Genomic DNA, 25,308 nt, shown 5'->3' on the forward strand with positions numbered 1-25,308 from the left:
CTTTTGCGGAAGGCACCCTCCTGGTGGGTGGGGATTTTAATATGGTGCTGTGCCCCGAGAGGGATAGGAAATCCGTGAACCCTTGCCCTAACTTCCGTCTTCACAAAAAAATGGCATCAACCTTTCAGAAAGTGAATGAGGAATTGGGGTTGTGCGACTCGAGTATACCCAAGGAAGGTCTAAACCCCGGCTTCACTTTTTACTCAAAACCCCACGATGTTTTCTCGCGAATAGATTACATTCTGGTGGACTCATCCATGCAGGGGGAGGTCGCCGGCGCAGGGGTGGAAACCGTCCCCTGGACGGACCATGACATGGTTAAGATTAGGATTGGCCTCCCCCCTGCCCCAACGGTCTGTTCCCGTTGGAGTTGTAACGACCTCCTCCTGCATGACAAGGAGACACGCCAAACCCTCCTGAAGGCCATAGAAGACTACTTCTCCCTCAACGACAACGGAGAGGTGGGCACCATGGGAGTGTGGGAGGCATTTAAGGCAACTATCAGAGGTACCCTGATTGGCACTGGGGCGGGGAAAAAAAAAAGGGAGAGGGAACGGGAAGAGAAAGATCTGAAATCCAAGATAGAGGCCATACAACCGGGTGGAAAACTGAAAACACAGATGTTTCCTGGGCAGTGGAAGGAGCTGCAGAGGCTGCGCACTAGGCTGGCCGACCTGCAAGTAGGGCAAATGGAAAGGAAGCTCTCATTTTTTAAACAAAAATACATGGAAAAAGGGGAAAAGGCCGATAAGATTCTGGCCTGGAGACTCCGCGAACTTAGGAATAGCAGGAGAGTGAACTCAGTCCGCGCCACGGATGGTACTTCTACTGCAAGGGATTCCAAGATAGCGGAACAATTTAGGCTTTATTATGAAAAACTATATTGCTCAGAATACAAGGGAGATGGGGTGGACATTGACAGGTTTCTAGATTCTCTCCCTGTCCCGGGCCTGCTACCTGACACAGCCGACACCCTGGAAGCCCCCATCTCCCCGGAAGAAGTAATCGATACAATCACTTCCCTAAAGAGCGGCACTGCCCCGGGGGATGACGGCTTCTCAGTCAAATTTTATAAAACCTATAGATCCACGCTCGCCCCCTTTCTGGCCAAGATGTTCAACTTCGCACTTAGCCACGGGTCTCTCCCGCCCACGATGATGTCGGCCCTAATAGTGGTCTTACCTAAAGAAGGCAAGCACCCCGCTTTATGCCAATCATATTGCCCCATTTCGCTCCTAAACACGGATGTTAAAATTCTGGCCAAACTTCTGGCGAATAGATTGGCAAAACTCCTCCCTACCCTGGTACATGGGGATCAAGTGGGTTTCATCCCAGGGCGTCAAGGGTCAGATAACATAAGAAAAACCCTCGACCTTATGCATGAGGCATCCGAACAGGGAGTGGAGGGATACCTCCTCTCACTCGACTCAGAAAAGGCCTTCGACCGCGTCGAATGGCCTTACATGATCAAGGTTCTTCGGAAGATGGGATTGGGAGTTAATTTTTGCGGGTGGGTCGCAGCACTGTACAACTCGCCCTCGGCGAAAGTACTGGTTAACGGGGGTACATCTGAGCCTTTTTCCCTCTCTAGGGGCACCCGGCAAGGATGTCCCCTGTCGCCCCTCTTATATGCCCTGGCCATGGAACCCCTCGCCATAGCGGTCAGGAATGACCCGGAAGTCATGGGAATACGGTGTGGTGAGTGCGAATTTAAGCTCTCCCTATTCGCAGACGACATACTTGGTTACCTGACCAACATTCAACAATCCCTACCGAGACTGTTTGATCTCATACACTCTTTTGGCTCCTTTTCGGGGCTTAGAATAAACACAACCAAATCGAGCATCATGCCCATGGGCCCGGGGGAACAAGATATCGGGAACAATTCCGACATTCAGGGGCTTAGAATCGAGCGAGAATCCACAAGATACTTGGGCACCACCATCCCCAGAGACCTGTCAAAACTATACCAGTGCAATTTCCCTGGAATCCTCGCCCAGGTCAGTAGCGATCTCAAAAGATGGGCTCCCCTTACACTCTCCTGGCTCGGACGCATGGTAACGGTTAAGATGAATATTCTACCTCGCCTCCTTTATCTCTTTTCTGCACTCCCCACTGTGGTTCCCGAGGCCTTTTTCGAGGTGCTCCAGTCCCGTGTTTTACACTTCATCTGGAATGGCAAAAGACCCAGGATCAAAGCGTCCACCCTGACTCTCCCAAAATCCCATGGTGGCTTTGGACTCCCCGATTTTAGGCTTTACTACAAAGCAGCCCAGTTTAGGGTATTGCTGGAGCACTTGCGGGACGACATGCGTACGTATTGGGCGTATGTCGAAGATACCCACGCTCACCCAAAAAAGGTCAGAGACTACCTCTGGGCCTCCCCCAGGTCCCTCCCCCCACGGCTCAGGACACATCCCACCTTAGCTGCTCTCTGGGCGCTGTGGAGACCCAGTAAAGCCAACAAATTGTTAACTACATGGCCTTCTCCGCTGTCATCGCTCTGGGGTCCGCCCATCGACTTGGACATGAGGGGCTTCCGGGATACCCAGGCCTGGTCTGACATGGGCCTGGAAAGAGTCTCCCAGCTTTTACGAGAAGAGGGCTTCATTGAACACGCCAACATGGCGGAGGCTCTGGTGGATAGGCCCCCCTCAGTTTTCGAATTCCTGCGATTGAAAGGGATACTTACCCAACCAAGGTGGTCCGAGCTGCTCAGTCGTCCCCTCACCCCATTCGAACTTATTTTGGTCAAACGTACATCACGTAAAGGCTCGCTGTCTAAGTTCTATAATGTACTGGTTACATCAGATCTGGAGGGCAGACAACCCTTCAAGCACATATGGGAAGAGAGGATGGGAATGTCACTGGATGATCACACCTGGAGGGCGGTCTTTAAGTGCATCTTCACGGGCTCCCTATACACAGCAGCTATGGAACACAACTTTAAAATCCTTCACTCATGGCATCGCCCCCCAGCTTTGTTGTCTAAAATGTTCCGGGACGTCTCCCCTTTCTGCCCTAGAGGGTGCCACCAACGGGGGACTTGGTTTCATATGTGGTGGAGCTGCCCGCCCATACAAGTTTATTGGGCGGAACTACTTAGCTGGATCAAAGATATAGAGGGTTATGGTCCAGCGCTGCACCCGTTGGAAACTCTATTGGGCTCCCCCTTGCCCGAGTCTGAGGTGAATGCCTTCCCCAAGGTCATTGGCGCCATGTTGCGGGCAGGGAGGTTGGCGCTCGCGCAAAAATGGAAGAGTGCCCTGGCACCCTCTAAAGAGGAATGGCTCTGTAAACTCAGGGTGATTTTCAACTACGATAAACTCACTGCAATAGCAAACGATACTATGTCAGATTTTATCCAAGATTGGACAGCAGTGCTGCTGCACGATGACTGTATTTCAATGCGATTATAATGGGGTAATTGTACAAAAGTTTGCATTGCATAGGCCCACCCACTCCTCAGAGGTTTGGTCTTACCTTGGCCTAACCGCTTCGGAGTTCTACCCCACTGTTGCAAGGATCACTTATTTCTAATGTATGCTATGCAAGTGTTCTCCCTTAAGCTTAAAGTATTAGCATCGTCCCTGAACTTGGCAGGTTAATTGTTGGCGGGGGGGGTCGGGAGGGGGTAAGAGGGGTTGGGAGTTTGGGTAACGGGGGGGGGGGGGAAACTTTTCGGAAAATGTTACTGACAATATGATCTTCATCTTGTTTAACTCCTTTTTTTGCTACTTGGATAGGCCGTATGGCCCTCCCTGTTATGTATGTTGTCAATAAACAAAAGTTTAAAAAAAAAAAAATTAAAAAAAAAATCAGATGCAAGCAGATTTGGTTGGGGCGCAAGATGCGGGCAGTTGCAAAAGTGAGGCAATTGGTCCGAACAAGAGCTGAAACTGCACAAACTGTTTAGAGCGGCTAGCAGGCTCCTACGCAGTAAGGGATTTGCCCGGGAGAGAGTGAACTGCTGCATTCTGTTGAAGATGGACAACATCTCGGCAGTACGATACATAAACAAGTTAGGAGGAACTCGGTCAAAGATGTTGGTGGAGCTAGCAAAAGACTACGGGCATTATTGCCTAGAGAAGAGGATAGAGATAACAGCAGAGTACCTCCCCGGATAGCAGATTGGAACTCCAGGTACGTGGAGAATGCCAGCGATTGGAGGTTGCACAGACCAGTGTTCTTACATTTGCAGGAGCTCTGGGGACGTTGGGCACCGATATTTACGCCTCCAGGTTGAATGCACAGATGCCCAGGTACTTCAACTGGAGGTTGGGGGCGTTGGAAACAGAAGCTTTCCACAGTTGGACGGGCGCTAGGGACGGGAGACGAAAACCTTTTTGACCAGAGAAAACATTCTTCCCCATTTAAATTTAGGAGGCGCGCAGGGGGCGGCCTTGGGAGCATTGGTTCCCCTGACTCCGCCCACCGGCACCACTCCTCAATCCCCATTGACGCGTTGACAATATTATCATTGCCCCCTGCCAGGACGCAAACTGCTGGCACTTCCTGGTGGACCAGGAGGCAAAGAGGTCCACCTGAGGATGTCCCCAACGGCTGAAGACCCTGAGCAGGACCTGATCGTTCAATTGCCATTTGCAATTGTCCACTCCCAGTCTGCTGAGCTTGTCCGCTTCCAAGTTGGACTCCCCCAGGAGGCGAATTGCAGTCAGGTAGATGTTGTCCTCCAGGGCCCATTCCCACATGCTGACAGATGACTGTGATGGCCATGATCTGATCCTCCAAGGGGAAAACTCTCTCGGAGCTTGTGTCCCAGATGAGGCCCAGAAAGGTCAGGCTCTGAGTAGGCTGCTAGAAAATCCCAGCTCGTGGAGAGTGGTCATAAGAGCGGAGGAAGTATGACGCACCGCCACCGGAGACCACACCCTGATGAGTCAGTCGTCCAGGTATGGGTAGATGTGGTGTCCCTGAGGAGGGCCGCCACATCATTCATTAGTCTGGTAAACACCCTGGAGGCTGAGTTGAGGCCGAAGGGTAGAACCTTGTATTGGAAGAGGCTGCCCATGATCCTGAACCGCAGAAAGGATCAATGAGGCTGCTATATCGGGACGTGTATATAAGCGTCCTTCAGATCCAGGGAGCACATCCAGTCTCCCCTGCACAGTGTGTCTCTGCTATGAGTGCTGGCGTTACCATCTTGAATTTTTGAAGTGGGAGGGAGAAGTTGAGGGTGGAGCGGTCCAACAACTCTCAGGCCAGCCTGGTTCTTCTTTTGTATGGCGAAAATCCTGGAGTAGAAGCCCAAGCCTCGCTGGGAGGCTGGGGCTTCTTCCACTGCCTGGCTCTCGACGACCGACCAAATTTCCGCCAACAGAGTTGCTGTCCCAATCTGTGGGAGGGGAGGAATCGGAAGGCAGTACCCCATGGACACTACGGATAAGATCCAGGGGTCCGCGAACCTCTGGCGCCAAAACTGTGCATGAAGGGCAAGCCTGCCCCCCCACCGGAGACACGTGGACCCGTAGGAGTGCCTCATGACTGCTTTCCCTCTGAGGCTGTTGTGGCGGAGGGAGATTGAAAGAAGCCCTTGCTCCCCCCCCTCCTTTTGTTGTTTGCGCCGGTGCTGACTCAGTGAATGGTCAGGCTGTCTAGAACTCAGTTCTTGGAAGCCCCGGAACCCGCCGAACGCCCGTCCCTTATCGGAGCTTTGATGCGACTGGGTGTACGCCTTGTGCATGGCCTTGGTAAGGATAAAGACTTCGCAGTTTCGGAACTGTTTTTCTTTTTATCTAGCTTCTCATCGGTGGTGGAGTGAAAGAGGTCACCACCCTTGAATGAAAGGTCCAATATGCGGTCCTGGACTTCTGGGTTGAATTAAGTACTGTCGGAGGCAGTGGAGCTGGAATCGAAGGAGCCGGCAAGGGCAGCAGGGGCTGCACCGTGGCCTGCGGCGTTGGAGCCATAGGAGGTACGACAATAGGTGCAGGTGAAGGAGCCGGAGGGAGCATGTGCCTGATCACATCTCGAAGGATGGCCCCCATCGGAGGCGATCTCATTAGAGTGAGGAACTTTTCAAAGAACCTGTCCTTACAGGCCCGTGGGGTGGCCGGTCATGTTGATGTGGTAGCAGGTGGCTGCTGGGGCCGGTGCGTACTCTGTCTAGCCGGTTGTAGTAAACCTGCCCTGCGATGCTGATGGATAAGCTGTAGGCCACGTACCTGGTTGAGACCGCCCCACCTTGTAACTCGTTCTCCCACCTGCCCCGTTCCCCGGGGCAGTATCGGATGAGTGGCCATTTTGTTGATCTGCGTGCCAAAGTCATGGTGCTTGGCTCACTGGGCCGGGCCTTCTCCCGGAGGCTTGGTGGTGGAGCATGAGACCTACGCTGCACCTCAGCACGGGGCCTGGTAGGAGTGTTGCCCTCAGCCATATCGCCAGTAGTGCTGGGTGCAGTCGCCCCCTCGGACATCTGGCCGGTACTAGGGCATAGCCCCTCGGGTGTACACCTGGTAAAAGAACCTTGCGGTACCTCAGCACTGTCTCCGGAAGGATCCAACGACCCCTCTGCCTGGCGGCCGGTACCTGAAATAGCCTCGGTACCTGTGCTATTGTGAGAACCTTAAAGATTCCTCCCAATCTCGCGTTTCTTTGGGAAGGAGTCGCCCTTGCAGGATGCGATGGAAAAAAGCTGCCCTACCTTGGGCCGGGACAATGTCTGATGAAGTCCTTCAAGTACTCTGGAGGCGACTTCTGGAAGAGCTCCATCCACCGAGCTAGGCTGTTCTTCAGAGCACACGGTGTAATCGCGTCGCACGCAGTACAACCCTCCCATCCACGGTCGGGTCCAAGGCAGCAGAGGGAATGAGCGTGGGGATCGGACGTAGGGAAGAGTCCTTCGCAGGCTGGACACTTGCTGAAGCCCGCTGACGTCGACATGAGCCGGGGAGGAGCATGACGCCAGAGGAACGAGTACCTGATTGATAAAAAGAAGACCAAAAGACAGTAGAAAGTAGCCAGGGAAGAACGTGTGGTATTACAAGGCCAAAGCCCAACCCAGCAGCGCTGGTGAAATAGGCCCGTTCCGGTCAACGCAGAAAAGGGGACTGGGGAGTGGCACTGGTGGGCAGGGTCAGGGGAGCGCATGCTCCCAGTGCCACAACCTCGTGCCTCTAAATTTAAAGAGGAAGACTTTTTCTGGGGGAAAAAGGTTCAGTCTCCCGTCCCTAGCGAGGGATGCCCATGCAGTATGGAGGAAAGGGGACGGGACGTAGGAGTAAGATGGCGGAAGGGAAGCAAAGGAGAGAAGGAGGACTGAAGATAAGGGGGAAGAATAGAAGGGGAGGATGGGGTAAAGTGAAGGGGAAAGGAAAAAAGGGAGAAGGGGAGGCACAGATAGGTGAAAAGAAGTGAAAAGATATACGGGCGAAGGAAGGAAAGGGAGCAGGAAGAGAATGGGAAGAGATAAGGTCATGAAAAAGTGAAGGGGTAAGGAAAGGGAAAGAGAAGGGGGGGAAAAGAAGGTGGAAGTAAAAGACAGAAAAGGAGAGAAGGGGAAACAAGGAAAAGAAGACAAGAGGTGGTGGAAAGGAAGCAAAAGAAGTGGGGAGGAAGAGAAGCGGAAGGAAGCGGGTAGGAGAAAAGAAGAGACGGGAAAGAAAGAAGGGAAGGATGCAAAGAAGAAAGGAAGGGGGAAGTAGGAGAAGAGAGAAGGGGAAAAAGAAGGGGAAGGAAGAGTCAAAGGGAAAAGGAGAGAAGGGAAACAAGTAGTGAGGAAGAGAAGACGCAAGGAAGCGAAGAGCAAGAGAGAAGGGGAAAGGAAAATAAGTGGAGAGGAAGAGAAGGGGGAGATAATAGGTAGGAGGAAAGAAAGAAGGGAATGATGCAAAGGAGAAAGGAAGATGAAGTAGGAGAGAAGGGGGAATGAAAAGACAGTAGATGAGAGAAGGGGAAAGGGAAAGAAAAATGGAAAAGGAAGAGAAGGCGAAGAGGAAACGGGGAAGGGTGAGAATGGGAGATGAAGAAAGGAAGGGAAGGAAGAGAGGAGGGAGGGGAAAAAAGGTAGAGAAAAGGGGAAATGTTGAGAGAAGGGGTAGGAAGGGAGGAAAGGGAAGAGAGGGGAAGAGAAGTATCAGAAGAGCGACAGACAAGAAGTAGAACATGATGAAAAGAAGGCTGATAGAGAATTGGGCGGTGAAAGAGGAGAAACGAGAGGAAAAGGGACAGGGAATTCTATGAACACCAAAAGAGCGAGGAAATGAGATAAAACTAGGAATGTTTCAGTGAAAGGAGAGCACATTTTTCGTTTTCCTTGCACATTCTAAGTGACTTACTGATAAATGTGCAAAGAAAACGAATTCATTTTTTGTAACTTGCCATATCGTGGCGTATCTCGTCCGGCACAGCGTGGGATCCTCTCTTCTCCTCTCTTTGGTTCCAGTGCAGCAGGCAAGGCCAGGCAAAATGGTGCCAGTGCTTCTGACTGCAACTTCCTCTCGTGACCTCACTTATGGGGGATCACAAGCGGAAGTTGCAGTAACTGGCACTTTCTCCTGCCACAATGCTGTTGGCTGCAACAGCTGTGGCTGACAGCAGTTCCAGCCACAGTGTCGCGCAAACTGGAACTTCCTCTTGTGGGGTCATGAGAGGAAGTTTCAGTTTGCACGACGCTGTGGGTGACACCGCTGTCCGTCACAGCGTTTCGCAACATGTTGGTGCTGCGGCACAGGAAAAAGACCCGCTGCAGCATTGTGGGACTGGGGAGGGGCCCTGGCTGAGCCCCACTTTTTGGAGACTGCCGGGGCACGCCCAGGTCCTTTTAAAGCCTTGGGAATGGCATTCCAACCCGGCTTCCACGATTAAACATCAGCGTTACTCTGACTTTGCAAGGCATAAAATAAGCAGTGTTGCGTAGCAATTTGCTATGCAATTCTGTAGGTTTGCTGATTAAATTGGAACTTGTGTAGCAAAACTAGCTATTTATGTTATCATGTTCAATGAAAGCACAGATCGTCCTACATTCCTCTCTTTCCTTCAGGACTCCCTCCACCCTCTTTTCCCTTTCACTGCAAGTTCAAAAGGGCTAATGGAGAGAGTGTGCAGCTGTCTCCTCCACCCTTATATATCAAAGGCATGTATGTGTGAATATGCAAGGAAGAATTTCTTTTTCAAATAATTGAAAACCAGAAGTAATCGGGATAATACCTTTTATTAAGCTAACCGTGTCGTGTTAACTTTATTAATGGCATGGTGTGTGGCAAGAATGGTCATCAAGAGCAGAGTGTCTAGGTGAAAAGCTAAAGACCACACAAAAAGCTGGAAGTCATTCCTGGTTCATCATCTCCACTACAGCTACATTCATGCCAATACTTCAGCCTCACTATGTGTTGTCAACACAATACCTCTAAGCCAAAATTGGGATATGTGTTAATAAAATATTCCAGATAACGTGCAGATGAACAGTTCCGTCAATAGAATATATGTGGGAGCGTATCTAAAACTAAGCCCAATTCGAAAAACTAAATATGAATGTCATCTTAATTTTTGGATTCAAGAGAAAATCGAGCACCCTTTTTTCAGCAAGATGACAGGGCATGTGCCTGGCAATATTTTAGTTTAAAAAAAAAACAAAAAACAAGGATTGTGGTTTTCAGCCGACGAGCCTGCAGTTCAATAAAAGATGTGTGAACCAATGCTTTGAGTACAACATTCAAGTCCAAAGCAGATTTTCGATTGATTGAAAAATCGCCAAAGGCAATTCCAATACATTCTAACAGCCTCATTCTGGAGCACAAAAGACTCTTCAGAAGTATTCCTTTATGTCGAATTTTGCCAAAAGATAGATTGTACGGGCCTCAATCTTAAAGCCCAAGCAGGGTCACTTGCTACTTGTTTTATTTCTTGGTAAAGGAGCCACTGGCAGCATTGATGATGCAGTTTATCCTGAAAGAAACTCCCAAATGCAGAAAGTTCAACATTCAGGAATTAGGTTCTTAAGTACAATTATTATCCCAAATCTATGCAATCTGGAAGGTCAAAAATTAGGATCCAACTCCTCATGGAGAGAAAACCGCTGTGAGGGTCCAAACGAGACCAGTCAACCCAACCCATTTCTCTTGCACAAACATTGGGATAATCATGGTGGGCCTGGGCCTTGTGAACTACTTGACAGAATGTGAAGTAGGTTTGACCAGGATGGTGAGGGCGTTCGTAGCTGCCCTGCATGTTGGGGCATCAGCTTCAGAATGATAGGATGGGTTGTCGACATCTCAACATTCCAATAGCCAAACATGGTTTGGATTGTGTTTTTGGACTGGTGGAATATATGGGGCTAGGTGGTTTATGCAGTGTGTTGGGAATAAAATGAAATATGAGAGTGTAACATTTAAATATGACAGATTGCAGGTTGTTACTACTCCTACATTGTGGATAGCTGGAAACTGAATATACCCTCTTCTGGTTAAGTCTATGGTACGGTATTTGTTTGGCCTGTGACAGGAGGGAGGAGAGTCAAAATTCTGCCAGACTCCTGTTGCTGGATTACTGTGGTTTTTCTGGGAATTCCTTATTAGGACCAGTGGATGGGCAGAGTCAAACGTGTGCATGGGGTGAACAACAAGGGTGCATGAGGCGATCCGATCCAGAAGCCTCCAACAACATCACAAACCACCCTGCTTGAGTGCCAAAAGTAAGCAACTGTGTGTCTCTTCAAACATTTGTAGAGAGAAAGCACGCCCTTCTGTGGCAAATCGGTGTGCTTTGTTGAACTGCTAGTAAGAAGCATGGATGGTTATGTTCTTATTCACAGAGAGGCACACATCAAATAAAGGGCCCAGATGAGGACAAACATGGCATTCTCTTCAGGATGAGGCACAAATAATCAACTCTGGGTTACGGGTAGGGTGAGAATCCAGAAGGTGTCCCCCCGACTAGTCCCCCAGGATCTGTAATCCAGGTGGCCAGGACACGGCCATCGCTTTTGCATCCAGTTCCTGGGGGTGGACCACTGCGGCAGGATCACCTGGTGAGGGGTCCTCGAGGAGTGGGAGATCTTGTGACAAGACGCAGCATCCCCACTCTGTAATCCCTCTGACCCATCCTACCAGGTAGAATATCTGCTGACTGTAACCCCCCCGCCCCTGCCTTCCCTTCACGAACACTGCTAAACAGACAGCCTGCTCTGGAGGAAAATGGACAAGTACCCAAACAAGCACAAGTATGGTACGGCAAGTACCGGACATGTCCCATTACCATGGGCAGGCAGCGTCAGACAATCGCACCTGATCTCCACTGAACTACTCCACACAGATAAAATGCAGAGCAAGAGAGCACACGTTGAGCGAGGCAGAGCAAACAAAGGAACAGTTTCTTCCAGGCCACAGCGGAATCAATGGAGAAAGACGACAGGTCGAGAAGAGAGAGAAAGGAGGGATATGCCCTTGAACTTTTTGACAAGTGATCATTACACTCTTGAGGATTTTAAAGCAGCACGTAGAGCCAGGAAGTGAAGCAAGCCAAAAGCAGAACCTTCAACACAGCCGGTGAGTCGGGAGGAACTGTACGAGGCCGGACTTTGTTTAAATGAAGGTTACGAGCGACGACAATGTATCCGAAAGTGAATGTTGAAGCAGTTGATGAAAAACGCGAGAAAAATACGGAAAGTTGTTAAGCGTGTTGTACATTTTATGAGAGAAACAAAAGACACAAGTTTGCAGAGGGGTCCAGCACTGCGTGGGTGCTCAATCGAAGTTCTCTGGCGAAAGGTGTCTTACAAAGAAACAATGCAGCGAACCTTTGAAATTTGAATAGCGGCATTGCAAATAAAAATCCAATATGAGAAAATCGAAGTGGTCATGCGTGGGTCTGAGAAAAATCCTTTGCACAATCTAAAGTTTTCGATATCAGTGAACTACTCATTAAAGTGAACCCTAAAGTTGCAAGTCACAAGTGAGTCTGAGCCCGATCAAGGAACACCTATAGTGCCTCTGAGTTGTCAAAAAGGGGTCTGAGCCCGATCGAGGGAGACCCGTTGAGACATTGTGTAAGAAGAGGGACCGAGCCAGGCTGAGAGAGACCCAAAGTGAATGTTATACCTGAAAACAAAGGACAGCAAACTTTTGAGGAGAGAGAACTTTAAGTGTTGTTTTGGTAACCTGTGACATTCTGCGAGAGACTAGTGGAGAACGAGAGACTATCGCAGAAGGTCCTACTTGATTTTTGAACTGCATCCTGGTGCTCAAAGAAGCTAGAGTGTGTTCCAAGCTCAAGTGTGACTCCTTGTCCCATGCTGAAACATGGGGAAGGGAAGCTTATCCCTCATCTGTCCTGAAAATGTAAACCTGGATACCTTGCATCTGTTAATTTCAAGAAATAGATTTTCCACACAGGTTTTCTGTTTTGTGCTTAATTGTAAGACTCCAGGGCCCAACAGGAGCCAATGTAAACACAGGAACAAACCATATCTACTTTACCAGAACCCCACAGGGGTTGCCGGACCGCACTTCATAGCCTTGAAAAGGACCTACGGGTCGAAACAAGTGTCGGCTGACCACATGGGGACACAAGAGCCCCGACTGTACCTATAAAGGGTGTTTACAACCTAACAAGATCAAATAAACAAACCCTCTTACAATTAAACACAAAACAGAAAAACTGCATGGAAAATCTATTTCTTGAAATTAACAGATGCAAGGTATCCAGGTTTACCCCCCCCCTTCTCTCTACCAAACAAATGAGGTGTGGGCTACACCTAACCACTAACCTGTGATCTTGCCACAAATACTACCCGCAACCAAACAGGTTTTCAATACTAGAGCTCAGCAAGGTCGGTGCCACTTCTAGGGCCCACGTTCTTCCATTTAGTTTCTTGAACACACTTTATTTTGCATACATCATTTTCCCACACCATTTATATTTAGGAGTAAGGATTGGCAATAGGTATATTAGTATAGGCCCTTTTTATTTTGACAAGACTCCACTGGGACTGTGTTATTTTTACTTTGATGTGTGTAGCTTGCTCTCATCCTTAGATTTAGGGTTAGATAGGCATTAGGTTATTCGTTTCAACTAAGCCAAATATGAGGATGCCCTGGCCGACAATGGGGTCTATCCTGGCCGACAATGGAGTCTATCCTGAAGATAACCTTAACAGATCATGGTGAGACAAGTGGCTTATTAGGTGGCAACAATCTGGAACTGATTAGTAGCGGTTTAGAAAAGAAAGAAGACAGTGTTACACTTGGTCCTTTTCTTGAAAAATGGCTGTATCATTAGACCATTCTGGACAGGTGTGAAAGAAGACTGGAAACCTAGACCAGGTGTTTTCGTTTGCTTGCGATCTCATGTAAATAGCAGCTAGAGACATTGCGATGACTACACTCATTTTGAAAGTGGTCAAGACCTCTTCTCTGGGTTATCGCCTACCTATGATGAGCTTTTGAGTTAGATACAAGAAGTATAGTTAGAATTGGTACCTGTGGCACCACCCTGGGTCAGGCACAATGCTACTGTCACAGCTTGTCAATGCACTGTGTTGGGCATCCAATAGCTCATCTCCAGCCCACTGACAAGCAGGAGTTTTGGTCCAAGACACTCTATGCACACCGAGTGCTGTTTGGAAAGGAGAGGGACTACTTGCAAAGATAGTTATTTAACATCCCTATCTCAATGGCATGGGGTATGCAAGTCAAAAAATAAATGTGCAAGCCAAAAAGTGCTGGCGCCTAGAAAATCGCCAGACATCTCCTACCCGTCAGAGGTAGAAAGAACGACTGGCTGGTCAAAGCCGGTAGATAGGAATGGAAACGTGTGGGTGTGCCAGGGCATACCAAGTGGCCATTTCCTTTTTACCAGTGACTGCAATGCAGAAAGCTCTGGTCTCATCCCGCTCCTGTGGTCAATATCCACACAGTAAGGAGGACAAGAGACACGAACGAGTAAGGCAGAAAAACCAAATGCCAAAACTATTAAGATTTCCTGGCAGAAGGAAACATTGAAACCCTTCAGAATGGTGTCAACAATTGCATTTTGCAGCGAGGAGAGGGATAAATAGTTTGCTCTTTTTTTTTTTTAAGTACAATATCAAAATTCTCATTTAAAAATGTAAAAAAAATAAAAGGGACAAAATAAGCATTTTGCAAAGAAAAACATTCCTGATGACCATCACTATCATCATTAGTGGTTACTAAGTACGGTCTGAAGCGATATGTATTAGTGTTACGCATGTAAAATAAATACCAACAGTGTTCAGAAGTACCAAGGCATGCAATAGACAACAAACATCTGCACAATCCTATTTCCGGGATGGCATCTTTATTTTGGAGAGGAATATCTGGAAGAAAGACGCAAAAACCTTTATGACCTGAACAGTCACATTAAATGTGTAATTTTTACTATGCACCCAACAGTGGATACAGGCAGTTCTTAAACATTATTTAAAATTGCATAAATTGAATTTGAGAACACAGTTAATCAAATGGAGAATAGTATGTACTATATGGAATCTAAATCGAAATTATTGTACACAAAATATACAACATCATAGAATTGATTTCAAAGTCACTAGTAGAGGGAAATGCTAGGTTCATATTGTTCAAGGTTATGACCATGCTCTTCAGAATGTTTAATACTTACATCTTTGAGCTGGCTTTCAACTGGATTTTGATCTTTCAGATGCACCAATTGACTTGTACCACTTTCCTAAATAGAAAAAGGATAATTTATTTCACTTACTCAACAAAACCTAAAATAGTGCTAAATCAATGGTTCAAAATATCTGCACAGGCTGAAGAAAAATATATATACTGTAACTGCAATTACAAGAAAAAGTCAAATTAATCATAGCTGTGTTGCTTATTTGCTTGCAAAAAAACATGTCAAAAGTAGCTTGATTTAGGTAATGAAAACGTCTGCCCTATTGGCAGCTTCGACAAACTGGAGCACTGCTAGAGGATTAAATTGACAGCTTCAAAGGGATGCTCATTAAGATTTCTTGCTCAACAAAATTACAATTACGAAGCCACATCACAGTCATTCATAGAGCAAAAACAAAATGGCTGCACTCAAAGGCTAAAACTGATATGCCCTGCAGAAATATTTTGTTTCTCAGCAAAAGAGAAGTATAGGATAAACTCTGCCACTACAAAATGTAGGCGTAAAAACTGCTGTGACCAATGTAGCTCCTATTTGCAGCATAGAAGAGCCTGGTTAGCTTGTTACCAACACCAATAACTACATGCCAACAGGTGCCTCATTAATGTTATGTTTGGGAATGTGTCTGAAGACTCCCTGGGACACATCTAGAAGACATTTGAAGCAGAACGAAGCACTCATATTGAACAAAAAGCTATATATAGTTTGCATCTCACATGGAAGGTAAATCTGTGGCAAGCAATGTATCATGCAACAATCACCTAAAGATAGTTCCCGCTTTATAGTTGATGCTGAAAACAGAGGTGCCGCTTTTAGCGACTACGTATCAAATCTATTTTTTTCGATCGCTGGAACCGGATACTAAAATAAACATCCTTTAGTATTATGCAAATATAATTCCCCAAACCCACACTACATAATTCAAAAGTGTATTAATTGGACAATCGGATTCTCAATGGTCTTCAAACGTTCAAGAACACTAAAAGTCAACTTTCTCACCATGTTACTTGTGTATTTAAAAGTTACTGAACAATCATATGCTATATATTTACCATGGTGTAGCAAATGTATTGAATCCAGGTGAGTTTAAAGGGTAGCAAATGTACTGACTAGGTGCATTTTAGATTGTAAGCTGTTTCCGGCATAAAATATGCCATTCTAGCATATCTTAAAAGGTCAACACTTTCAGCTCTAAGAGGTACCCCATTCCAAATGAAAACATGATGGCAGTTTAGGCGAAATGTAAGAATTAAAATGGCCCGATAAAGTAGTGATGGTTAATGTGTATGCACCGCCGGCATTAGAGAATGTTGAATACATTAATTAAGCAATAAAAGATGTCCTAACAAATTGTGAGGGTATCAAAAGCCAAGGGGCAATACTAGTGGGTGGGGATCTAAATGCTAGATGGCTGGACAATTCAGGAGGACCTGTTCATAATTAGGTCCTTTTAAAGAGTGAAATGTTACACTGTAAGGGTAGGGCAAATGGGAAAAGTCGGCAGGCCTTCATGGAAGACGGGGAACTCTCACTCTTAAAATGGTAGAGTTAGGGGTCATGTACCAGGCCAATTCACATGGGGCAATGGAAAGGTCAAGGCTACAGTGGTTTACCTTTTTGGTAATATTACCATCCTGGACCACATCCTGGAACTTAAGGTGATCACTGGGGTAAATCACGCAGTGTTAGCATTGACAATAAAATCACAGGCAGACAGAATTTCGCTGAAGATAATGGGGGCTGAACAGACATTATGCTGCAAACTGCATCTGCTGGTCCGTGGCCAACATACAGAATACACACCAAGGTGTTACTATTAGGTTTTTAATTGTGAAATGGAACTCTGGTATACCTAACCCCTGACGTATTTGAGGTCTGGTTAAAGGGATTGGCCGAAGGAACCAGTGTGATTAAAGGGTAGTCGCTTGGCAATCGCTGATGGCAAAGCTTTTAAAACCTTTGATATTGCTATCCGAGATGTCAAACGAAAATGACATCGGAAAATAAGGGCTATTAAAAAGTTCCAAACTGAACCCTCCGGAACAAATGTCAGTTAACAGGGAGAAAAAAAATGATCGAAATTGGCTTAGACATTGGGAGGTTTCAGTCAGGAACGCCCAGTGGCAGCAAATGCTGGGGGCCCTTATATCCAGGAACTCTAGTTCCATATGGCAAATTTGAATGCAAGTCAAGGGCAGCAATACCAAAATTATCCTTATCCCGATTAAAATAGAAACCTGTGAAAATCTCTTGGCTTTCAGTTGTCCCAGTGGATCCGGCCCCCATGCAGGAAAGGCCCTTGAGCATCACACTTGACCCTATGATCAAGGCAATAGTGAATCTTAAGTTTGCGAGCACCCGGCCCAAATGGGCTGTCTAACTTGGTCTAAAAAAAAAATCCCCGGAAGCCTGGGCTACTATTCTCCTGTTATTGTACAAGAAGATCTGTGTGGGAAACCAGACAGCGACTTGATGGCAACAGTCTGTGTTGGTACCAGTTCACAAGAAAGGTGATAGGAACGTCCCGGACAACTATAGGCTGCTGTCCATGTTAGAAGTGACTGGCAAACTGTTCAGAACATTCCTGTTGAGGGAGCTGCAGAGCTGGGCCGAGGTGTCAACAGTCTTGTATAAATATCAGTCAGGCTTTCGATCAGGCTCCGCAACTACACACAATGTAAGATGTTGGATATGTTAGCCAGGAGGACCAGGGGTAAGAACAGGCCTTCTTTATATATAGCATATGTAGATTGCAAGGCTGCTTTTGACTGCGTCGACCGCAAAAAGTTGTGGCAAAAATTAAAAATGGGTTGCCCGGGCTGGCTTGTTAATGCAATTCAGCTGCTCCATACAAATACCCAAGTAAGAGTTTGTTTGGACAATTGTGGAGAATGTCAGGATTACTAGATACTAGCAGGGGAGTCGAGCAAAGGTATGTGCTGGTTCCACTGCTATTTAATATTTAGCTGACTGATTTACCTGCATGCCTATTGGTCAAGGCCAGTTGTCCGCCGAAACTTAGGTTAGAACACATTTGTAGCATGCTGTACGCCGATTTCGTGATATTCCATAACACACTAAGGGGCATGAGAAACATGTTTAATGGATTGAGTGAGTATGGCAAGGAAAATGGGCTTGTGATCAAAGTCACTAAGACCAAATGAATGCTCTTGGCAGGGAAGACCATGAACAAAATATCTGGGAAAACATGTTTGGGCATGGATGATTACGTTCAGAGCTATGTCTACCTGGGCCTTGAGAAGAGTAATAAGAACGGCTATATTTGCATAATCGAGACCAAAACAAGAAAGGCATGACAACTGATTCTGCTCTTGCGTACATTTGCACACACGACTGCAGGTTATACTGTTCAGGGCATCTTGATAATCTACAAGCAATGCTTCAGCCCAAGGCTATTGTACTGCCTTGAAGCCTTGGCTATGAAGGACCTTGCTTGGTTAGATCGCCTGGAGGGCAGAGTTTGGTGTACATCCTTAAATCTAGGAACATCAGTGTCTATGGAATATCTAAGGCTTGAACTGGGGATTGCCTCTGAGTACTCAGTTATGCAAAAAAAGGGGTGCCTTGTATGTAAAGTCTAAAACAACCCCGGCATGCCCTCTTCTAAAGAAACTAGGGGGAAATTATGAATATGAACAGGGTGCTCAAGGGAAGGGCTTTGAAACTTTAAATCTGGATTTTTTACAGGATATAAATTGGTCACCACGGTCGGAATCATGGTTCAAGTTTGAGGTGGTAAATGCCTCCCTTTTTCATAAGGTAGATTTATGGGACTGGGCAAAGAATTATTCCCATTTGTCAAAATTGCATAATTATGATGCAATATCCAGGGTTACGCACAAATACACGAAAACTCAAAAGGTATTTACTGCTCAGCCCAAGTCCTGCCATCCGCTATTTTATGTTTAGACTTGGGACCAACCAGCTACCATTATTGAAAATTAGGGGTACGCAACGGGGAACCCCGAGTGACTCCAAGGACTGTCGGCTGTGTAAATCTTCTGGTTGCCTAGAAACTGCGCGACACGTTCTGATTGAGTGCGAGTCCTTGGGTCGGCCTATACGTGCTTGTAGGGAGACAGTTAATAATCATGACAATAAAATCCAATAGTACAGATTGGCTTCCCCATTTAAGGGAAATTAAGCCTTCCTACCTTAAGCGGTGAGCAGTTTAAAGTTAACCAAAAAGGAAAGCCCCACAATTAATTAATCTCAAGGGCACTCTATTGAAATAGTTAGTAGGGCTTATGAATGAGCAAGAATTTGCACATTAAGTGTATCTGGCTTATAAAACCTGTGAAAGAGACAGTGAACAGTGTCACATTTTGGGTTTTAAATGTGTGCGATGTGAAATTGTTGAATGGTTTTAACCGTATATTTTTATACATGTTTTATGATCAAGTGCATATATGTTTAATATGATAATGAAGACATGATTTGACAATGTTATGATCAAGCACACTACTAAATATTCCGATAGAGTGCCCGTGAGATTAATTAATTGTGGAGTTTTCTTTTATAATGACATCCAAGGCATTTTGGTTGCATTGCCTTAACTCACCTTCTAATGAAATGCACACAGCACTTTATTGGATTTGGAAACAAGTGGAAAAGCGATTGGAGTCAATGAAATCTCAAAACAAGTAATCATATAGAATTTTTGCTATACATCACCCTCTTCCTATTAATTTTTAAATGACTGCATTTGAAATTAACATTCTTAGATTTTCTTTGGAAATTTTAGGGCCTGGCATATAAAGGATAAATATTTTACAGAGGTTTATGGATTTTTATAGCGCAGTCTCTTAATTGTTTTGTATGTTTTTTGCATGTGAGGAAATGTACTTGTTTAACAATTTTGCAAAAGGGTACAAGAAAAACTCTAGGTTTGTACCTATGTGTTGTTGAAGTTCTTTTGAACTATAAACAAATAAAGATTATTATTATTAATGGTCATTATCGGTCAGTAATTCATAGGGTCACTTCTGTCCCCCTTCTGAAATTTCGGAATTACAACTGATTGCTTCCAGGAAAAGGGCGTAGGTCCCTGTGACTGTTTAATGGTCATTGAAAAGACTAAAACGTATAGGAAAATGTCTTCTTTTGAATTTGAAAGGCATATTTGTATCAGATTGAATGAGAGCTATGCGCATTATAAGAACAGTATCTACTTTTAATCCATCGATTACACAGACCTCTATGATGTGTCTTTGTAAACGCGTAATTGTCAAGTTTCCGTGATGGCATCAGATTGCCTAGTAGCATAGGTACAGCACCTACTTTCAGTTTTAGCCTGTGAGGAGGCATTCATCCTACAGGGTTTGCTCTTTAGAGACTGAAACGTTGAGCCAGTGATTAACTATTCATTGGCACTGGATTCACTGTATCCCATGTGAAGAGAAATGGGAGTGGAAAGAAGTAATTGAAATTATTCCGAATGTTTGCGATAGAGGAAGGTGAAGGTGATCACGTAGAACTGTGGTAATTCCTTTTGTTGAAATGATAGCTGTTGTTGAAGTGGAAGAGCACACAGAGGTGCACCTTGCCATTTGGATAGCAGAGCGCACCCTAACACTGATAAATTCCATCAGCTGAGTAAGGAGACATACCCAAGCATTATATATATATATATGTAGCCAATGTAGGTGATTTTATGAGTGTAGCTAATGTATTGAATCTAGGTGAATTTTAGAGTATAGCCAAGGTATTGTATTAGCTGCAATTTATATAGCCAATGTGTACAATCTAGCCGCGCTCTGAGTTCACACCCTTATAAACTCAGCTGCATCTACGTAACTAAGAAACCAGCCAGGACACAGGGTACGTATCGCACTCCATGATTATGGAAACTAGCTGAAGGCCCTGCCACCCAACCGCACGCATCTGCTATCATACAGTAGACTAAGACACGTTACACAACACCTCTGCCATAAGAATGCAGTTATTCCCCAATACAAATTCCGTCTAGCTGCACACAATGATTCTCTTGCTCTCACATACTCTCCAGACTACCTCTCAGCACCCATCCACATACCAGCTCGACATGGGTGACTAGCAGGGACTTGGCCACCCTTACCTACCATCATATTGGCTAAAATACACACATGCATTCTAAACTCCTTTGACAAATTTTCCATACCTGGTATGCCGAGGGCACACAACCTACAACACGTTGGGATCATACCAATGGTGAAAGGCACTATACAAATGGCAGATGATGATGATAGTAATCCATGGGTCTGAAAATCCTTTGCTTCCAATTGCAGCAAATTCATACACCGAACAAGGCAGGAAAAAATGTGCAATTGCCACCAGTTATTGGGGAATGATAATTTGCTCTTGCACAGTATGAAATGGTTGCATTCATGCAAGGGATATTTTGACCGGTACACATGGTTAGAAACCTGCAACTTGAAATAGTTCCCCCTGAGAATATGCATACAGCTACAAATGCTTTACCAGTGCTCTGCAACATTCATCAACTTTTTTTCTTTGATCAGCTCAAAATTACACAAGACGTGATCCTTAAGAGGTGAAAGCGTTGGATATAAAAGTGAAAAAAGGTGATTTCTACAAATATATTCAGTACAACCTTTATATATGTGAAATTTTAATTGAATCCAAACTTGTGAAGCGCAAACTCCCCCCGTGAAGAGGTCACCCTTGCACTAAAGCATAAAGTAAAACAGTGATCCAACATGTGTTCTACTTGGGAAACCAGAATGTTTAAGCTCTTTCTTTAATGCCATATGAGCCTCTATTTGTCTGATCATGTTCAGTATAATACACAATATTGCAGCCTTTTATCGAGAATGCTCGAGAGCACCAATTTACTGTTCAAGTGCATTTAATAGCTTTTAGCCTGTGCTGAGTTTACCAACCATAGGAAGCGGTACTGTCTATACTTGGCAGTTTCTCGGCTAGAAAAGGAGCTTTTTTCCTGCGATGTGGTTTATGTTTCAAGCATATCCACTTGCAGGCATGATCACCCCCCACACTTTTTCTCAATGAATAATCAGAATACCCGCTCAGCACCTCATAGCAATGTATAAGTATCTTTTTCTATGGAGCACCACCACTTTCTGGTGACGCCTACTTCTGCTGGGGAAGAACGGATTTATGCAATCATTTGTTGCGCTGGCAATGCGGAAGATGCTCTTCCCTGTAATGCATATTAACATTGACTTTCTTTTTTTAAAAAAAACATTTGTTTATTTCTAACACACCAAAGCCCACGGGCATTAGGGGGCATATTTACACAAGTACATTTCAGAAGGGACAAGACAGGAGGTCAGAAGTCGGAAAGTAGTATTTAATCTAACAAAGGTTTTCAGTTTCTTTCTGAAAACAGAGATTTTCCTCTTTACGCCGACTTACAGGAAGAGCATTCCAGGACTTAGTAGCTCCAAAGGGAAAAGATCTACCACTCGCTCCTGTTCTTTTCACTTGGGGATGGCAACCAGATGTGCTGTGCTGGATGGCAAGCTTCAGCAGGTTTTACACTGCGTCATTGATTGTTTAAGGTATGCTGGGGCATTGCCATGTAAGCATTTGTGGATCAGGGATACGATTTTAAATTTCATCTTTTTTCGCACCGGTAGCCAATGCAGATGTTTCTGGGAACTGGAGAGGTGTTATTTTCTAGAGACGTTACATATTATCCTGACAGCATTGTTCTGAATAATATGAAGTGTATACATATTTGGACTTGCTAGTTCGATTGAGAAGGGCGTTGCAGTAGTCCAGGTGGGGTATTATGGTGGTTCTGACTAGTATTTCCCAGTTTTTGCGTGAGAATAGTGGATTGATTTAGCGCAGGACTGTGAGATGGTAATGGGAGTTTTTTACAATGTTGTTAACATGTGCATCAGTACTGAGCGATGCCTCCAGTACGGTGCAAAGTGTCTTCACTATCGACCACTGGGCTAACAGTCATCCCTTCAAAGCTTGAGTATGCCTGATCATGTTAGTCCCTAGCTTGTTTGGTACCAACAATCATAAGCTCCATTTTTGAGCAGACAAGGTACATCCAATTATTTACCATCCATTCCCTGATGGACATAAAGATAGAAATAAGATTAGCCAAGGCTATAGTATAGGCTCCACACAAGTCCATTATGAGCTGGAATTCATCGGCATAGTTAGTGAAGTGTATGCCCTTTGTCTCTAGTTTTTCACATAAGGGTTGTATATATATATATATTGAAAAGTGTCAGGGAAATGCAAGCCCCTTGGGGAACTCCGTAGTTAGTGAGGGCTGGACCAGAGCAAGTATTTCCCCAGCAGATTTGGGAGCTTCTTTTGCTCAGAAAATAATGTATTCATTAGATGGTGTGTTTAAAGCAATTTCCAGTGGTTGCCAGTGTTTCCAGCAGGCGGGAGTGGTCTAGCGGGTCAAAAGCTGATGAAGGATTCAAAAGGATCAGCAGCCCTGTCTTGCTCTTGTCTATCCATTCTAACATTTGAGTCTGTAAGTATCAAGGAACTCTCTGTTCTGTGATTACTTTTGAAACCCGACCTGACTAGATGATGTCTATAGATGGGTCTGAAGTTGTGATGCAGCAACTTTATCAAGATGTTTAGTAAAAAGGGTGCGTTAGTGATTGGACTTACATTTTCTGAGTATTGGGATTAAGTCCAGGTTTCTTTATGAGGGGAGTTAATCCTTCTTAGATGGCTATTGCTACTTTCCTGTGCGCAAAAGAGGTATTGTGAAATCTTGCAAGAAAGGGGACGAAAGTTTTACTAGTCATTAAAACGATCTTGGTAGGTATCAAGTCTCCGGACAAGATGTAGGTCTTACGTCGGATAGAATATTTTCCATTTCTTCAACAGAATTAACTTTAAAGGAGACTTCTGGGGAAATATTTTCCTTTAAGATGGTCTAGGGATTCTGTTTTAGGGTATTTCAGTGAGTTTCCTGGCAGTTTGGGATCTTATTGCATGCCAGCAGCACTTTAACCAGCAAAGATTTTTGAGCATGTTCACACTCTTCTTTCTCTGCAGCAAATGGATGAGAGCGGTTGGTTATCCCAATTCCTATATATTTCAAATATTTTCCTAGTACTATTGCTTGCATTTTCTATTTGTTCATTGCAAAAATGCTTTTTAGTGTCCAAGTGTTTGCGTTCATATTTTGTTTCCAGAGATTTCCAACTTTGCTGGTTTTCAGTTTTATCTATCTTTGTCCCATGCTCTCTGGGCTTGTCTTGTTGCTTTTTTTGGATGTTTAGTTCTGAAGTAAACAAGTTTTGCTGGTTTGGGCGGTTGCGCACCGACTTGGCGTTGAGCGGGGCACTTTTCTCAGGTAATGAAGAGAGATGCAGTTTAAAATTTCTGCCAATTTGTAGGGATGGTCTTGATCTGTTGATGCGACCATGATGGACTGAAGGCAGCTTTCTAAGTCTGCAATGTTAAGTTTAATGAAATTCTTATTTAGGACTTTTTTGGGGCAGGGTCACGAAAGGGAGAAGTTATTCCTGGTAGCTTTATTATGCAGTCCATGGTAGAGTGGTAGGACCAAATGCATGCTCTGGTTTCCATATGGCTCAAACAAATTTTGCGTGTCGTTACCTAGTCAAGGATGTGTCCTTTTATGTCAGTGGGTTCTCGGTTATGCATTATAATGTCCATGTTGGAAAGATGTTGTTCAAACTTGCTGCCGTCTTTATCCTTGGTGTCCCCTTTCCACTGGTCCAAGTCTCCAAAAAGACTATGGAGGTATTGGGTCTGTTCAGAATGTTCAGGAGATGGGTTATCTCTTCAATGAAGGATGGCATATCAATAGGGGGTTGATAGATTAGTATGAAGTTGATGCAGATGTAATTAATGGGGTCATTTTTACAGGGACGATTTCATACCCTGTGCACTTAATGCTTGATTCGTAGTGTCCAAGCCCCTTTTTACTGATTGCTACTCCACCTCACTGGCCATTTAGCTGGTTTATACCTAACATGTTATGCAGCCATGTCTCGGTTACACACAATGTCTACTTTATTAACAACAATATAGTCATGTATCTCGAGGGCATGTTTGGACACTGAGCAAGTGTTGAGCAGTGATATTTTCTAGCTGTTTGGATGAGATTCCTCTGTGGTCTTATCTTCAGAGGGCCTAGGGTGGGTTTTTATTAGTTGGTCCTTTGGTACTAGTTGGGAAAATGCAGGTTTAAATATGCCATTATCAGCATTATCGCTTTGTGTCATCAAGGGTGCGGGAATGTTTTCCGGCGGAGGAGCCATTTTAACATCAGAAGTTTTTAGGTTTAATGGTGGTATTTGGGCTAGCCTGCCTTCATCTCAATGGTGGCATCTGCCCTCCAATTGATGTTAGATGGGGTGTGGGAGGCGGAGGCGAGCAATTTCTTCTTTACGATCGCATGGGAAGCCCCAAACCTGAGCTTCTCTTTGTAGTTTTGTGCTGCCAAAGGCAGCACAATTTCAGGGTGCAGTCCCATTGTTGCATTGGCCGGTTTTAGAAATAACAGTATAAGGAGGACCTACTGTATATATCAGACACCTATTCTCAATGGTACGTCCAAGTCCGTTGCCAGATGAAGACCAGCGCAGACCAGCCAAACGTGCCGATGCTAACGCACAGAGAATGAAGTTATGTAGCCTGCATTTGCAGGGAAATTGTAGTTTTTGAGATCTACAAGTGTTTGCCATGTGACTG

At 45.2% G+C, this 25,308-nt stretch overlaps 1 protein-coding gene across 5 annotated transcripts in view; it reads right to left on the reverse strand.

Annotated features, from left to right (window-relative positions):
• CEP55 (centrosomal protein 55) overlaps positions 1-25,308 on the reverse strand; it is a 682,821-nt gene that overhangs the window by 368,622 nt on the left and 288,891 nt on the right. For all 5 annotated transcript variants that reach the window (XM_069611358.1, XM_069611356.1, XM_069611359.1 and 2 more), the window contains exon 4: positions 14,596-14,661. In XM_069611358.1, the coding sequence (XP_069467459.1) occupies positions 14,596-14,661 (66 nt within the window). The remainder of the gene's footprint in view (positions 1-14,595; positions 14,662-25,308) is intronic.

Source organism: Ambystoma mexicanum, chromosome 8 (assembly GCF_040938575.1).
Source record: "Ambystoma mexicanum isolate Mex_15411 chromosome 8, UKY_AmexF1_1, whole genome shotgun sequence".
Taxonomy (NCBI): Eukaryota; Metazoa; Chordata; class Amphibia; order Caudata; family Ambystomatidae; genus Ambystoma; species Ambystoma mexicanum.